This window comes from Cryptotermes secundus, unplaced genomic scaffold (assembly GCF_002891405.2).
Source record: "Cryptotermes secundus unplaced genomic scaffold, Csec_1.0 scaffold1297, whole genome shotgun sequence".
In the NCBI taxonomy this organism is placed as follows: Eukaryota; Metazoa; Arthropoda; class Insecta; order Blattodea; family Kalotermitidae; genus Cryptotermes; species Cryptotermes secundus.
This window is the reverse complement of record NW_019732392.1, coordinates 431,545-446,010: the sequence shown is the minus strand read 5'-3', so window position 1 is coordinate 446,010 and position 14,466 is coordinate 431,545. Positions and strand designations below refer to the sequence as shown.

At 41.8% G+C, this 14,466-nt stretch overlaps 1 protein-coding gene across 1 annotated transcript in view; it reads left to right on the top strand.

Moving 5' to 3' along the window:
• The window catches only part of LOC111867708 (glycoprotein 3-alpha-L-fucosyltransferase A), a 24,064-nt gene extending 16,871 nt beyond the window's left edge, over nucleotides 1–7,193 (top strand). Inside the window, exons 5-6 of the mRNA XM_023857778.2 lie at nucleotides 4,403–4,638; nucleotides 5,354–7,193. Of these exons, the coding sequence (XP_023713546.1) occupies nucleotides 4,403–4,638; nucleotides 5,354–5,702 (585 nt within the window). The 3' untranslated portion in view covers nucleotides 5,703–7,193. The remainder of the gene's footprint in view (nucleotides 1–4,402; nucleotides 4,639–5,353) is intronic.
• Nucleotides 7,194–14,466: the final 7,273 nt, after the last annotated feature.

Below are 14,466 nucleotides of genomic sequence, written 5' to 3'. Positions count from 1 at the left end.
ATCGGGAAAACGCCTTTGGTACTCTTCAACAGCAGCACGTGCATTGCCACCGCAAAATCCATACACAAAATGCATATCACAATACTCGACGTGTGAAAACACAAAAGGCATTTCAGCAACTCATCACACAACTAATTTACCACCCATTCACGACCCCAACGCAACGTAATCTGTAGGCAGCGCATGAGCTTACGCTAGTGTGACTCGCGGCACTCAAGGACAAACAGATAAGGGTCTCAGCTGACAGGTACGTATAGTGCGTGGACCTGCAAGAAGACCACACTTTTCTCGGGCCATTATCTCCGTAACCGTTCAACTTTGGACATAGGTGTTTTGGGTTATATCGGCATACTTTAACATAAGGAACACCCTCCCGAAGTTTGGCACATTCCTCCTGGGACACCCTGTATAGGCCCTCTTAACCCTTAAGTTGGCGATTGGGGTACAGCAATAACTTCCTCGGTGTTTCCTCGAACATTTTCTGTTCAACTCTCTCAGGCCAAAATCATTACGATTAGTTATCTTTAGCAGGTTAGCAGGTAGGGGAGTGGAGGTATAGCTCCACCATTCTTTATCTCGTCACTATATGGAGGTAAGTAGTCAGCTTCACGCCCCGGCTGCTTTATCCCCATGAAAATATCCCCCCGAAACCCATTTGATAGGAGGCTGGGTGGACCTCAAAATCGTTCTGCACGCTGTGGAGAAGGGAAAAATCTCTTACCCTTACCAGGAATCGAACCCCGGCCGTCCATCTCGTAGACGCCGTAGCTTTTGTATAGGGATGGTTTTCTGAACTATATAGGGATGCAGATTACATAAAATATAGCTTTCTTTCTTCATTTTCTTCTACCACCAATTCCTCCTCCTCCTACATATTCTCTTCTGTTTTAATTTTTTTCTTATTCGTCCACGTAATTCGACTTCTTCGTTTCTTGTTTCATTTCTGGAGTTCTTTTTCTTATTATGTTGATGATACTTCTTGGCCTATTTTCCATTTTTCTCCACTTTCCGTCTTCCTTCTTCTTCTCTTTCATTTTATTCTTCTTCACTTCCTTCATTTACTTCCTTCTCTGTGCTCCTACTTCTCATTCTATCTCATGCCCATCCTGCACTGTTGTCTCACGAAACAGTGCGTCCAGGTCTGGCAGGGCGACAAGGCAACCTTCTCTGCATCCTTGTATTCTTCAAGTCGATGGTGTGAAACAGAGGCGCACTCTTAGCAGACGTTTAGCACTTCGCCGTGAGCGGTGGCGCTGGCGCTGTTTGAACTGATCAGCACCCACGCGATTACTTACGAAACTTTTGCTTAACACGATGTAATATTCTGAGAAAAATTTACGGAAGTGTAGAATAAACGTATTCTGTTATTTATCTGAGATATTAGACATTTCTGTAAATGATGGGTGTGATAAACGTGGACCGCGGGTCGGATCCGGCCAGATACATACTTTGAAACTGGCCCACGTTAATATTCCAAGAACAAACTATGTATATATTTCAGTGTAGGCATACACTTACATCACAAATACAGTCTGATTAGCAGTGAGATTAAAATAATGTTACTGCCTGAAGAAAAGAACGCTGATAGATCATTTCTATTCTGCTGAATAGGCGTTTTTAGATGCGTTCGCATTCTCACGGAGCGGCCCATTAAGATCATTCAGTCCGTCCATTTGTTCATCTCTCCGCATGAAACAACTCGAAGCCGCCGCACTCATTTTCATGAAATCTGATGTTCTACAATTTTACGATAACTTGTCGAGCTGTTGCAGTTTTCATTTCGATCTAATGAGTTTAACAGCCGCTTTACATGAAGGCTCCAGTATTTGCTGTTATTCTACATACTACTAGAACTCCGTGGCCTTTAGTCCGCAAGCGAACTATACCGACCGAACTACCGCCGCTTGTCAGCGAAGTTAGTGCCAACTTTTGCGGATAGAGTGTTGTGTGGTCAGCGCAACGGATCCCCACGGCCGTTAATCTCGGTTTTCTAGACCGGTATTCTACATACTAAACTGACGTTAAATAATGTCATGTGTTGGGTATGTCACACGACAAATAACTTCACGTGGGTCTCGGATCTAGCGAATCTTTATTGGACACTCACACTTACACACCTTACAATTAATATCGCTTGCAATATCACTTGACTTCTGGCCCAATACTCTAATGCGACGTTTGAACTATCCTTGGCCGTGGTTGGATCTCAACTATCTCTGGCGGCTGCTATCCCAAGATTGTCTCGTTCTCAATACTCCAATCCTCCAATACTCTGTACGTGCCGTAAGCTCTGCTTGTACAGAGGTTACGCGGACCGGATACCGGACACCATTTCTCACGGTTCGGTTAACGCTGTTCAGACAGTCAGTTGTTACGGGAAGGCTCCTTATAGAATACACCGGTAACGTGCTTATTGCTAGTGGGGTGGGACTAAGTCCCTTGTACTGCGGCCACTTCTGGCCTATTGTACCAGCCCCAGATGATAGGTGAGGGTGATTGTGGAGCAGTTGGTGGAATGAAGATTGCCAGGGGAAACCGAAGTACTCGGAGAAAACCTGCCCCAGCGCCACTTTGTCCACCACAAATCCCACTTGACCAGACCCAGGATGGAACCCGGGCCCCCGCGGTGAGAAGCCAGCTTCTAACCGCTTGAGCTATGGCGCGGCCCCAAAGTCAGAGGTTTATAGCGCAATTAAAACAGCAGCACAGATGCTGTGCGCGCAGTGCAGGCCGAGTGTCCACTGGAAAAAGGAAGGAATTAAGCCAGAATCATTTCAGAAATAAGAGCCCGACAATAACTGGAAAACTCTCTTCTTCACCGAACTCCAACTCCACCTTCAGTCTCTGTGTTTTTATATCTTTCATAATATATGGAAACGCAAATATTTAAATTAATAAATATTTCTCAGTTAAACTTACTTGTAATTATGAAGATCACTATCTTCTAGGATGTGACACCTTATAGTCTGGTAGAAGGTTACCAACGTTTCGATGGATACTTCTGCCTCCACATTCAGGAAATACATCCTACATTACAGCAAACGTCACTCTCTCCGCTGGGAAAACCTGCTGTCTCCCTTTTCTGCAGTTACTGTATATTAGGTCTGTACTCAGGCGATCAAATTCTTTGGTTGATTATACCGATGCTCTAAGAGCTGCAGAGCGTGAACCTGAAATGATGGCGAACAAGAAAGAGGTCGTGGCTTATTTGAAGATACTGGTTTTATATCGGTGAATTGAAAAGAAGCACGAATAATCGCAGGATAATCAGTTGGTCTGCTTCTTGCAGAGGCTCAACCCGAGTATCTCCCGAATACAAATACCGTTCAGCTAATCTGCTCATTGCTTTGCTTTCTGCTTCAAGCTCCATTTAAGTGACGTGAGTAGTACACGGTAATTGATACGTAGCAATAAATATCAGTGCACCTTGGTATGCTGTTTATTTTGGGGGTTATTTTGTCGGCGCCGCGTTAATGTCTAACGTTATGCAGACCTGATGAGAAGATTGATGGCAATTGTAAACGGCGACTTTGGAGATACGGACGAATAAACAGATGTCACCTTTTCCGACGTGCTGTGCCCTCATTCAACAACAAACACGGCTGAAGAAATTGATATGGAAAGGAATGAGCAAACAAACAGACAAAATAATGGCGCAACTCATCAAAGATGTTTACATTTCAATTTGAGGTTATGCGTGGCTTCATGGCGCCACTAAGGTGCAACTGAACTGTAGGAAACCTAGTGTCAGAGTGCTGACTTACATTCAGCAGGTAACGGCTTTCGAAACTTCGTCAGAAGATTCATTTAGGACTAGGTTTTTACCCAGTTCCCTCTACAGCGGGGTAGAGGTAATGGGTAAACAGGCATGTCCGTTCAATCCCACGTATGATTGTCTCATTGTACATAACAATTCGTTCGTCTCAATGAAAATAAAAAAAAAAAAACAGCCCAGTTTCAAAAGATTTAACATGGGGGTAGACCTCCCCAATCAATAAATCCAATTCCATAAAATGCTGGGAAATTTTTGAGTAGCTGCAGAATTGGCGGCTCCTCAAGAAGGGCTCAGCTCCATGAGTGAGTGAGTAAGTAAGTAAACTCATGTACCATTTTTTACGTGTTTTTCATCTACTATAATTAACGAGGCGACGACCTTTCATAACATCACGTGTAAATTTAGTGAAAATTAAAAGTGAAGTGATTTTTTAACCGGTTAGTGAATTGAGTTCGATTCGGGGGGGGGGTTCAAAAAAAAAACGAATGATCTGTACAAATTCTTATCCATTTTGTACCATTTTTAAATATGTCCTATGCATCCTTAAGTTGCGTATGGGAGGAATTCTTTTCGAATTTCGGCTGTCGTAGGTTCCTCTCTTTTATGACGACTTGTGGGGCATTTCAGGTTGCGTGGTTCGTATCAAACTGCGGCGCCAGAAACCGCAGGCTACAGTATGCACACGAACTGCAGAAGCACATATCTGTGGACATCTACGGTGCCTGTGGCAGCAAGAAGTGTCCACGCTCCACGGCTGCCAAGTGTTTCGACATGCTGGATCGAGACTACAAGTTCTACCTCGCTTTCGAGAACTCCAACTGCAAGGACTACATTACCGAAAAGTTCTTTGTGAATGGCCTTGGGTAAGTTATTTTGTTTACGATAGACCAGCTGCAATGAGCATGGCGTTGTTGTTATTGTTACTGGCCCGACTTGCTCAGTTTCCTTCACCTTCTACCATTCTACTCAACGCTTCCGTGTTCATCTGTGAGATTTCCCAAGTGTCCTATTGGACGGCTTCAACTGCGCCGGTCTTAACATATCACGTTATTGCTGTTAAGTTTATCGTGGAGGATTCCGAGGATCAAATATCCTACATATCCTACCTACTTCAGCCTTCTTAGGTCTAAATATTTTCCTGAACACTTTGTTTCTGAACACTAGCCATTTGCGTTCTCACATGGACCGCATACAAAGCAACTGATGAAATGGTGTTCGTATGTTGTGACATGATGACTGAAGGAGACAGCCATTGCTTGGTAACGGTAACGACATGAGCATGGAAGCAGAGAAATACCCATTTTAGCGAGCAACGACTGGTGAAGACGTAGAAGACTTTATGTGTGCTGCAGTACAATGATCTGTATAGTGTGTAGATCCGTGAAACTTTTATAGTTACTTGTAGTTACGAGTTATAAGTGTTCAGTAAATCCAAACCCCGTGTCTGGTCACTAACACCTGGCAGTATCTTCATTTGTAGAGCAGCAAGTTGTATCTGTTATGACTCTACCGGCCGCATCGCCGTGTTGGTAGTGGTAGGGTTCTGATCTGAGTTTAATGTTCTTCTGGCTGTTCCAGCCGCAATGTCTTGCCGATTGTGATGGGAGCCCGGCCTGAAGACTATGCCCGCACTGCTCCATACCGCTCCTATATCCACGTGGACGAATTCGAATCGCCCCAGGAACTTGCTGCGTACTTGCACCGCCTGGACGCAGACGATGACCTCTACAACTCATACTTCAAGTGGAAGGGCACAGGAGAATTCATCAACACGTATTTCTTCTGTCGCCTGTGCGCCATGCTACATGATGACTTCCCCAACAAGTCTTACCGGGACGTCAACGACTGGTGGCGTGGACCAGGCACCTGCACTGGGGGATCGTGGAGGAAAGCGGCCAAGAACTTGGTGTCGGCGCCGGGAGGCTAGAGAAGCAAGCACATGCAAAATGCTGGGATTTCGAGGCTGCTGTATCCCAGCGAGAGAGCCGTAACAGATCAGAATGATTCCATTTTCTTGGCCTTATTGCCGAGGTTTCTGTCCACGATGAAAGCCTTGATTAACCTCAGAAACTGCTATGAATGTAGAGGGCGTCACCAAGCGTGTTTATAATGATGAAAACAGGGAAGGAGGTTCAAATCCGACCCACGACACATAGTGACGCTTATTGTCCCATAGGAACTTGGCTGAAGAATGGTATCTGCATTAAAAGTAACAAGAATTTTAATATTATGTAAATTTCAATTTAATCTTACAGTTGTCTGTAAATATTCAAATGCTCCATGCCAAAAACCAGTCTGACCGCGGATATTTTTTAGAATATCAAATGTTCGTAGAACTGATGCCATCTCAGTTCATTTTGAATATAATATAATTTTGTAAAACATGTTGGTTCTGGGAGATACCACATTCACAGATATGTGGAAGACGTGATTCAGAATTTGTGATAGTTCTTAAATTCTTTTCTCTGGTGAGATAAACTACAATATGTGGTATTCCCAGGAAATAAGTACGAGTCATATAATGATTGCTTCTTTTAGCAAACGTTGGTCATTGTTCTTTGAAGACAACATACAAAGACAATAAGGAAGTGCAGACTTCAGACAATATGCAAGTGTTAATGCAGCCTCTTACCATTAATAGTGGTTATTTATTTAATGAACAATTAGTGATGTTGACTCCTGTTGTTGAATTTGTATGGCTGTGTGTATGTGAATGTCGTTCAAAGAATTTCAGACATAATAGTCAGTAATATGTGAGAAATAATGGCTTCTATAGAATAAGCTGCATTATCTTCATCAAAGTTATACAAAAATTTGACCCCAAAAATATACAGTGTACTTTAAGGATAGTGATAGTTTCTGAACTCCGAAATACCAATTGTTCATCCAACTTTATCGCAGTGTATGTGTTACTGTTATTTCACAGAGTAATTGGACGGTTTATACATGGAATGACTAAACAAATGTAAGAAATACCTATATGTTCTGTGAAACAGCGAAATTCAGTGGTAACATACACACAACTTTCAGATATTTCTACTATGTTATACAGTGAAAATCTTTATGTGATGAGAAGAAAGTTAGACCATTACGGCAGCCTTGTCTTCTACACAACAGCAGTACTTTATTTGCAAGGTAATATGTACCGGGTCCCGTCTGTGATGAAAGTGCGCACTTTCTTTTACCTTTCATTATAATCTGTACATTTCGATTCTGAAACGCTGTTTCAGCATACCTGGTCTTCCACCAAGCATCGGGACGGATAATAAGCAAAATTGAAGAGTTTATTAAAACAGATGTTATGCCTAAAAATAATTATTGGTTTAAGTTATCCCTTTAAAACTTAATAAAGTAAAAAGTAAAGGTATCCTTGTAACAGAGGGTTGTGCGATGTTGAGGTTCACACATTTTCTAGGCAATCGGCTCACAGATCATAGATGGCGGTAAGGTTGTCAGCCCTACGCGCCGGCCGCCCTTTACCCCCAAGAATATTCCTGGTACTCATTTCTGTTAGAGGCTTAGTCGACCCCAAGCGGCCTCCGTAGTCTAGGGGTAACGTTCCCACCTCATGACTCAAGGTACACGGGTTCAAAAACCCGCCGGAGGTCGTGGAATTTTTAAGGGCGGAAAAATTCAGGGAACAAGTCCTCCGGGAGGGACTTTAAGCCGTGGGTCCCGTGTCGTAGATTTACGGCACGTAAAAGAACCTCGTGTCTCTAGGAGACCTCTGAGCAAAATTAGGCCAAGTTTCCCACCCAAGTAGTTTCCAATTCCTCCGGTAGATGGGGGAAGTATCAGGTACCACTGCCAGAGGAGGGGGGACCTCTCTGACAGAAAGGGACTAAAGTATTAGATACCACTGCCAAGTAGAGGGTAGAAACCTTGGTGGCAGAAAGGGACTAGGAACCCCTGCCGGAGGAGGGACGACCTCGCTGACAGAAAGGGACTAACTATTAGATACCACTGCCAGTAAGAGGTTGGAACCTCGCTGGCAGAAAGGGGCTGATAGTAAGCACCAGTACCGGTAGGGTATGGAGACAGTAGAAATTAAAAAGGGGACGCACAATGGACCAGTAACCGGTCTAAGTGCATGGGGAAACCCACCCCCTCAATACGGAATACGGAATAGTCGACCCCAGGGCCATAGTACGGCTGGAAGGATTAGGTAAATTGAACAAATTCAATGACCTCATCGGGATTCAATCCCGCGACCTTCCGGCTTGTAGCATAGTGCCTCAACCAACTACGCTACCCCCTCATAAAATTGAATGCGATTAGAAATATACGGGATATTTTAGTCGGAGACCATGAAGAGATACCTTGGGAGAACTCGGAGTAGATTCGAAAGTGATGTGAAAAGGGGTCTTCAGGAAATATATGGGATGGTGGAGAGGACAGTGACTGGTGGTGGGGTTTGTTAATATTGTAATATGACTGTGAATCCCATAAAAGGCAGGGTGTTTAGGCTACTTACCAGAAGGGATATTAGCTTCTGAAGAGTGGTCCATATAGTTAGGCACCTGGGCTCAAAGTGACGGACATATGGCGTAATAATTTCAGGAGCATGCTGCATTTTGCAGGTGCTTAGCTAAGTTCTTCTGTTACAGAAAAATATGACTTATCACACCTTTAATTATGAGATAATTCACCGATGAACTGAGCCACTATTTCAACTTTCAACAAATGAGTAGAAAAAATGAGCTGTAAAGTATATGTGTAATACAAAAATAGGTTACATTTCACTAAATTAAGAGAGCAACATTCTTCAAAAGAGACAAAATGATAAAATTCCCATGCAGTACCCGAATATCCGGGTTAAATGGTTGCCATTCCTGCCTCAAGTTCGAGAGACCAAAGGTTAAAATTTCGGGTTGGAGAGAAGCTATCATGACAGATGTCCACAAGCTCCCTCACTTACCCTAGACAAATTATGCGAGTATACTTAAAACATTATGATTACTTCTAAAATTCGTAAGAGAAGTTGTCGTTAAATAAACCAAAGAATTAAAAAAGCTAAGAAATATTATGTCACTTCACAACCAAAGGAATTAGTGGATTGTAAAAAGATAGAGGTAATATCGTAACATTGGTTTGGTAGTTCATGTTTCATCTGCTCCAGGGCCAAAAACAGCGTTCAGAAACAGTATGGGATACGTTAGTTTGGGAACCCCTGGTATAGAAAATCCTTTACAAATTGGGTACTGCTTAAGAGCAAGCATTGCTTATGTTACTGTTAGTCCAGTAGCCTACCAGATATCTGTAATATTATTCCATTTCATATCTTACTGAAGTAATTAGACCATAGGTGAACAGAAAGTCGAAAAAAATTGATCTCACAAAACACAGCAAAGGCAAATTCTAGCCATACCAGATCTGAAGTTCGCGGTGTAGTGAATATTAAGACTATACACTCTGTGACGCCATAAAGTCTGATAGATGATTACCAACGTTTCGGAATAAAAAATTGCCTCAGTCTTCAGGATTCAACCTTGAAGTTGTTCCTTCGAAGCAGTGGTAACCACCTACCAGACTACATGGAGTTACTTCCTAGAAGGTCGCACTTTATAAATTCGTTTAGTATGTATGTATTTATTGCAATTGCAGTACATCAACTCTCCCTGTTACTGGCGGTTGTGATAGGCGTGAGGTGTCAGTGCTGCAGGTTAGAGGAAAACATTACAATAGGAAAGACGTGAGGAAATACGCCCTAGAGCAGGTCTGTCCACCACATATCGCGAACTCGGGTCGCTTGATGTCCAGTAACAAACAACAGATGAACACGGATTCAGAGTAGCAGATCCTGCCAGAATCTGAAATAAGACAAGACACGTAAATGAATAATAAAAAGAAAAATTATAATTCTAGATATTCTCGTCCCATAGCCTGTGTCCACAGACTCGGTCACATGTAATCACACAACATGGGGAATTCCAATACGAAACCTGCTTGGTGTAATCTTACCAATACAGAACAAAATGTTACATTGTTTAGCAGGTTATGGTCCTTCACGGTTGTGCCTACATGCAGTCCAATTAGCGGAAGAAAATGCTGCCTACATCTTCAGAGTGGAAGTTAATAATTCAGGCCCAATGGAGAGGGGAGATTTTTGTAGGGGTCAGTAATGATTAGGGTAACGGCTGGACGACTGAGAAATTTGAGTAACGAGGCTTTTTTCTTCTTCGTAACATCCAGACCGGCTCTGGGGCCGACCCAGCATCTTATACAGTGGGTGCGGAGGGCTATTTCCCCCGGGTTTAAAGCGGCAGGGCGGTGGAGCTGTACTTCCACTCCCCCATACGTCTTCATGGTGTGGTGCTTAATAAATTAAGCAGAGGCACAGGAGAATCGTCTGAGAATGAAGTGACTAATCGTCATTGGAAAGAACTTTCCATTCGAATTAAATTCTGAAGACGGAGGCAACATATTCCTCCGAAACGTTGGTATCTACCGATAGAACTGCATGGTGACAAAAACTCAGTAGCTCGAAATATGAACACGCCGCCGTGAGAAGCCTCAGATCTTGTCTGTAGGCCGCGGTGCAAGGGCCGATAAGGTCTGCCCCTCATACATACATACATAGCAGCTGGAATATTTCTCAGCCGAATGGAAACTTTCACACGTGATAATGGTTCATATTATGTTGGACATTCACAAGTTTGGTTACTGTTTGCTTTTGCTGTGTTTATAGTAGCTTTATGAGTAACTACCTTCTTTGCCTTGACTTAAAATGTTCACGGCACTAAGGAGGTAGATGTTAGTGCAAGTGGGTGTATTTGTTTTGAGTAAAACATAGTCAGAAAAGTTCTATGGATAATTTATCATGTGACTTAAATTTGCATTTTATTCTATAGGAATTCATCTTGATGATCCACTTATTAGCGCAAATATAAGTATCACAAAAAATAATTAATTAACAATAGACTCATTAACATATTAGTGAGATATTTTGATGGTATAAATATAAGCACAAAAAGTGGATAGAATTACCAACAGAACATTCCATTACTGTCAGTATTCATTCAGAATATTCAGAAAGTTTGAAAAATTGTTTATATTTTAGGATTACTTTGAATTAATATATACCCACATACTAATGCAACAATGGCTCTAGCGTTAAACCAACCTAATATAGACAAAGAGGGAAGAAATTTAACGAAACTAGGAAGCACAATACATCAAAGGCGTAAGAACGTTACCAATTTAAACGGTATGTGGAAAATAATCCTACAGTATGAAAGTTTTATATCTGATAGGGAAAGTGTGTAATAATATTGAATATACCAAATGAAAGTGCTCAAAACTGGTTATTTTTAAATATGTAACGCAAGAATATAGTAGGATATGTAGCTACAAACCCTGTAGATACCTTCATGGGGTACTACGAAACGTTATGGAGATATTTCTCTCGATATAAATGGCAAAGCCATGAAACAGTCGACGTTATTACCAACTTGGGGACTCAGACGAAATGAGTGTTTGTCAAACATAAATTCCTGGCTACTGGCACCGTGCAGAAACAGGATGTACTGCCGTACTGGCCCCCAGAGTGAAATGATTACTTAATGGTCCCTGCAGACACTTGTAGTACAAGTACACAGTCCTGTTGGAAAGTCTCAAACCGTGTGTAATGTTTATACACAATGTTTCAATAAGCTTTCTGTTCGGGAAAGTAAGTCATAAATTGCATCAGCAGGAAATGCATGCAATTTGTACAGTAGAATGTTTTCAAGGGAGCGAAACTGTTATAGAATTATAAAGCATATGCTAACTGACTTCTATAATATGTAATCATATGTAAAATAGAATTAAAAATCACTTGTACAGTACATTACTGAAATATTATATAACTATGTAAATGACTCTTTTTCATAGGTAAGTGGGCCATATTTAGTCACGCGCTTTAAATGGCCGTAGTACTGATCTTGTCGGTGAGGTTGCACCAGTTTCTAGAACGATCTCCAAATCACCAGTCACAAAGAAACTGATGATTTCATCTTTTCGGAAGCAGCATGGTAGACGTCAATTCTTGTCTTGTTTTTTGAGTGAGTCGTCCGTTTTCAGAAACGAGATATTTTTGTAACAAATTAATGATATGTCATTCCTTCTATATACCATTTTGAAGCCAGTTTAATACTTTCTAACGAGACTTGCATGAATTTGAAGAAGTATCAGCCCTACTCCTGTGGTAGCCTAGTTAATGGAAACAAAAAAATCAGGATTTCCGTAATTCCGACAGTAATTCATTTATTTGTGTTGCTAGTTGCAACCTGGCACAGCGCTGAGCAGACCTAGAATTATGGCGATAGGACAGGGAGTTACGGAAAGAGCAACAGAGTGAACAGGTACAGTCCCTTATGAAACCCAAAATTAAGTTTTTTTCGAACCTGAGCACTAATTTTTAAATTGTAATTGGTTCGCTTAAAGAAAATATAAAACCATCTTTGTCCTCCGCTTCACAAAATATGATGACATTGTGATTTACATGCCTGATTTAGCCCCGTGATAAGGTGATACAAAGCAACATGCTAAACCAACTAGAAGTTATGTTGCAATGGCCGTGAAAGCAATTATACATAAGACGTGAATGTTACACTTGCTTCGTGTTATCGGGTTGTACCACGCATTTGTTTAACCTGAGATTTTTTTTATTGCTAGTGGGGTGGGACTAAGTCCCTTGTACTGCGGCCACTTCTGGCCTATTGTACCAGCCCCAGATGATAGGTGAGGGTGATTGTGGAGCAATTGGTGGAGTGAAGATTGGCAGGGGAAACCGAAGTACTTGGAGAAAACCTGCCCCAGCGCCACTTTGTCCACCATAAATCTCACTTGACCGAGACCCGGGATCGAACCCGGGCCGCCGCGGTGGGAAGCCAGCGACTAACCGCTTGAGTTATGGCGCGGCCTAACCTGAGATGACTGAACATCAGTTTAACGTATTTCTTACGTTTCTTGACCAGGCGTAAGGTAGTATACAAAGCAGAATTATGAGTAAATGTTCCTTGGCAATTCTTAATTATCACTTTTGTAATAAATAGAATAAAAATTTTAATATAACTATTTGTATTCCAGCAAACATCTTTTGGAAATACGGTATCTACGTAAAGTTTCATTACATGCTGTAAATTTACAGAACACATCCGAAGAATTTTGCTTAGTGTCAGAACTAGGACCCCCCCATCTCGGAATATGAATAATCGGATATTAATCCCGACCCTTTGAAAATATTTATTCGATCCATTTTATTATAATACAACTTTTGATATCTAAGATTATTTTCTTGAGCAGTTTCTCCTGTATACTAGATGAAAATTTTTCAAGTCTGCAGTTTATTGTGATATTTTCAAAATTGCCAGTACTTGGACTCTCTGAATATGGCTCACCTACCTGCCTCAAACTAGAAGGTACTCCTCCTTCGATACTAGTTTATATAACATTTATCTGTTTCAGTATGTTATGCCGATTGTTGTTGTAAGTACCACCAGTGCTGTAGTAGTGGGAAAATGAGAGAGTATGCCGTATACGGAGGGGTGGGAAGGAGTGAATCTTACACAGTTATTAAGAGCAAACTTCACGAATGTAATGTTACATCAGCATGGGAAAATATATGAGTTTTTTTTCCTAGTTTCTTGGGGTGAGGTGAGTCCACTCGGTACGTCAGCCCCGGATGAGAGATGATGAGTGTGGAGTAGTCTGTGGAATGAAAATTGGCAGGGGAAACCGAAGTAATCGAAAGAAACGTGCCCCAGTGCCACTTTGTCCACCACAAATCCCATATGACTGAACCTGGGCTCGAACCCTGGCCGCCGCGGTGGGAATCCGATGACTAACCGCCTGAGCTATGGCACGGCCCAACATATGAATTTATTTCAGTTCCCTTGAAAATGTTGTTTCAGTTGTATTTAATGATGTATGTGCGACATTAAAGAATAATAAATGCAAAATTCTATTTTCCATCTCATCAAAATAAAAGTAACATTAAAGGTCTTTTGGGCAGCGCATGTGGGAACTAGAATAAATGAAATGGGTACGGAACTAAGAAAGGAACGGGGCAACATGGGGCGTGGGGTTTCTTCTTGTGTAATATTTTTCATAGGCTATACGCTCTCTGTTGGAGAAATCAGAACATTTATCCCACTCATTTGATAACAGCAGAGGGAATGCGGCATATACCATTCTGTACCCTCACTACAGCATCGAGTGCCGCACATTTTACTATTTGAGATAAGTCGACTGTTTCGTAAAGCTTGGGTTTCCACGGGTAGCGGTACCGTAATCAAGCGGCCGTAATATGACGGTGAATGACGTCACTAAAACGTTGCCATGGAAACCATGTTCCTTTGTTTCCATGGCAACGTTTTAGTTACGTCATTCACCGTCATATTACGGCCGCTTGATTACGGTACCGCTCCCCGAGGAAACCCAAGTTTAAGTGAAGTATACAATGTTCTTGTTACAAAATTGTAGGGACACAAGTGGCCGAAACCCGTTCACCCGTGTAGATTATTGTAAACTGCATAGTCATTCGTGAATGAGCACGTGTGTGTGTGCGTGCGTGTTGCTGCTGTTCCTATCTACACTTCCACATGGTTCGAAGCTGTGTACGGTTTTTATTGTTGATGTTTATATAATGATTTGTATCACTATTCAGTATTATGATGAGGCCAATGATCTATTATATTTAAACATTTTTT